This window comes from Nematolebias whitei, chromosome 17 (genome assembly GCF_014905685.2).
Source record: "Nematolebias whitei isolate Nwh7 chromosome 17, NemWhi1, whole genome shotgun sequence".
NCBI classification, from domain to species: Eukaryota; Metazoa; Chordata; class Actinopteri; order Cyprinodontiformes; family Rivulidae; genus Nematolebias; species Nematolebias whitei.
Window position 1 is genome coordinate 8,292,789 of NC_056514.1, and position 3,357 is coordinate 8,296,145.

The window sequence follows — 3,357 nt, forward strand, 5'->3', positions numbered from 1 at the left end:
CACACACACACACACACACACACACACACACACACACACACACACACGCAGAAGAACACAGAAATTATTGCCCTTTCACCTTACAGTGCCAGGTAAATAGAAAACCGAAACGTAAAATTGGGCACACCCAAGAGTACTTTGTAAAGACTGATAAAATAATGTGAATGTTGTTACATTTAGGGTAAAATAATGGAGGGGAGGGATTTTCTAACTGATTGTGTTTGTCTCTGTCTCCCTCAGACAGCTCAGGGTGGTGGACATCGCACCTTGCTTTATGGACATGCTGTTTTACTGCGACACTCTTACAGTGGAATGGTTGGTGAAACTCACATATACACAACTAAAACACAAACAAAAACTCATTAAATGAATATTATTTAAACAGACTGCCACATAAATGAGAAGATTTTAATAATGAAATAGAACCTTTGTCTTTTTAATTCTTCCACTTCAATAAAAGCTGCATTCTGAATTATCACTGACAAAAGGGAGCTCATATTTCTTAGAATGCTCAGTTAGAATTCACACATATTTTTTTGTTGTTTCTTTTTTCCTTAATTTTGGGTTCAATTAATGCAGTGCTTCTCAGTTATTTTCTGTTGTGCCCCCCCCCCCCCCCCCCCCCCGAAAGAAGTAAACATTTCGCGCCCCCCCAACTCCCTGGTGCAACTGTAAATAGTATGTCTATAAAATTGTTATAAGTACACAGCTGCCTAACATTGTGTCCTTATTAACATTAAAGAAAAAAAAGAATATAGATCAACTTACAAGGAAGAATAACTTTATTAACATTGTTTTTTTAATCTGTAACAGGAACAACTTAAAGTGCATCACTTTACCTGAAAAAAACAATCCTTTTTTAAACTGTAAACATTTTGGACCATTTGATACTGAAAAATAAAATAAAATATAATCAATAAATAATAAATTCAAATTGATCAGCAACATTTTATCTCAGGAGTGTTATATAAAACACTCTGACATACAAAACAAAAATGAATAAAACAATTTGTGCTGATTTTTTTAAATTTTATCAAAATGAGGAAGTCAGGATCAATGAACACACTCATCGATAAAACAAAACAAACAAAAAATTGTCAACATGAAAGAAGAAAGAGGGGACAGGTAACCCTCTCGCTTTGAGTTTACTCTTTGTCACCTGCATGCTGTGTGTGACAAACGTCCAGAGCTTCATAAAACAGCAGCTTAACTGAGGAGGTGAATTAATTTTGTTAGCAAAGAATAGAGTCCTAACATTTATTAAACATTACTTGTGTAAATTGTGCTTTGACAAACTTATCAATAAAACTAAAACATTTTGTCAACGCAAAAGAGGAAAGAGGGGGCAGGTGTCGCTCTTGCTTGAGTTTACTCTTTGTTGCATGTGCACTGTGAGTGACGTCCAGAGCTCATGGACATAAAAACAGCAGCGGAGGACGGAGGAGGTGACGGTCAGAGTTTATTTATCATGTCAGCAGCAGAGGGGAGAGACACGGTTCATGCATGGCTCCAAAACGACAAGGCAGCCATATTTGTTCATAACTTTATTATTAGGAACGCACGCTACAAAATGAGAAAGGTGAAAAAAAAAAAAAAAACCTACTCCCTGTGGCAAAAAAAAGCATATTTCTAGGGTAACATGCCCCCCCACCCACCCCCGGCATTGCCCTGGGCCCTCCCAGGGGGGCGCGCCCCACTATTTGAGAAGAACTGAATTAATGTAACACACTTTCAGCTATTTTATCCCTCCATATTTCAAACGTTCATCATGTCAGAGAGGATTTTTGTTTTCTGTAACTATTATAATTCTTTTATAAACATTTACTTTTATTTAAAATTTCACATGGAAATAAACAGAAAACTTTTTCATTTCATTTCTGTTTTCCATTTCAGAGAGCAAATAATTCCTTGAAAGATTTATCTACTGCACTTCATCACTTGCTTCATTTTGTAGCTTTTAGCTACTGTTCTGCTAGTCATAATTTTTAACTTGTAGCTACATTTAGCTTTTAACTATATTTTTTTCTGGTTTTAACTTTTAGCTACCATTTTGCAACATTTAGTTTTCTTAGGTATTAAAATTTGCTAGCCGTTGTAACTATTGTTTTGTCAGCATCAACAAATTTCAGCACTTAGAATTCCAACTGCATTTTCACAGCATTTGTATAACAGTTCAGAAATGTGTAGTGAGGACATTTAAGTGCCTTCATAATCTTCTTCTTGTTTAAACAGATCGTTTGTTTTATGTTTCATTTTTAGTACCTCTGCTGCCTCTCCACCTCCCGCTCATCCACAGACAAACTGGCTTTTGATGTGGGATTGCAAGAAAACAACACAGGTAGTTGTCAAACACACTAATGTTACAAATGGAACATAGTTTGAATTTACAGCCACGATAACTAATATTTTCTACAGAAGACGTTGTTCTTTTTATGTGTGCAGCAAATTATTTTCCAGCAGGAATATTTGAGCAAAATTACTTGATTAAACATAAATAAATAAATATTGGGGAGTGGTGGCGCAAAGGTTAGAGAAGGTAGGCCTGTGATCAGAAGATTGCTGGTTCAACTCCCGGTACCGACAACATCAAAATGTGGGTGGGATAGGTGAAACACCCACACCTGCCTCCACCCTCATTTGCCTCACTCTGGGCCCTTGAGCAAGGCCCTTAACCCCCACCATCTGCTTCTCCGGGCACCCTAGATAGCAGCTCTCTGCTCCACACAGAGGGCTGTGGTAGCTCGGTGGTCTGTGGTTGTGTCAGGAAGGGCATCCGGTGTAAAAGTAATTGCCAAGTCTTTGTGCGACTTATCTAAAAAAGTTAAATCTGGTCCTCTGGACATTCAAAAAAACAAAACAAAGCAAAACAACAAAAAAATGTAGAAACGTTTCGTCTCTCATCCGAGAGACTTCCTCAGTCTGAGGTGCTGTATTCAGCTCAGTCTCTTAACTAGCACCTTCTCAGAGTGGATCAACCAGTTTTGCTGCTGACAACCAAAACCAGAGACGTTTATTTTCTAAACATAACGTCCAAGTGGCTTTTAAACCCCAAAATACATTACGGCAAAGACTGGTTCATCCCAAAGATCCAGTCCCCCGGCACAAACAGAGTAATTTTGTGTATGCTGTTCAGTGTCAGGAGGGCTGTGATCAGTCTTACATCGGGGAAACAAAACAGCCATTGGCCAAAAGGATGGCCCAGCACAGAAGATCAACATCATCAGGACAGGACTCTGCGGTCTACACTCATCTCCAGGCCAGCGGTCACTCTTTCAGGGATGAAGATGTTCACATCCTGGACAGAGAGGAACGATGGTTTGAGAGAGGAGTAAAGGAGGCCATCTTTGTGAAAAGAAA

The 3,357-nt window shown here is 38.5% G+C and overlaps 1 protein-coding gene across 1 annotated transcript in view; it reads left to right on the forward strand.

Moving 5' to 3' along the window:
• Window positions 1–3,357, forward strand: part of ryr2a (ryanodine receptor 2a (cardiac)) — a 554,599-nt gene that overhangs the window by 69,019 nt on the left and 482,223 nt on the right. Inside the window, 2 exon segments of the mRNA XM_037691577.1 lie at window positions 231–315; window positions 2,260–2,338. Coding sequence (XP_037547505.1) covers window positions 231–315; window positions 2,260–2,338 — 164 coding nt within the window.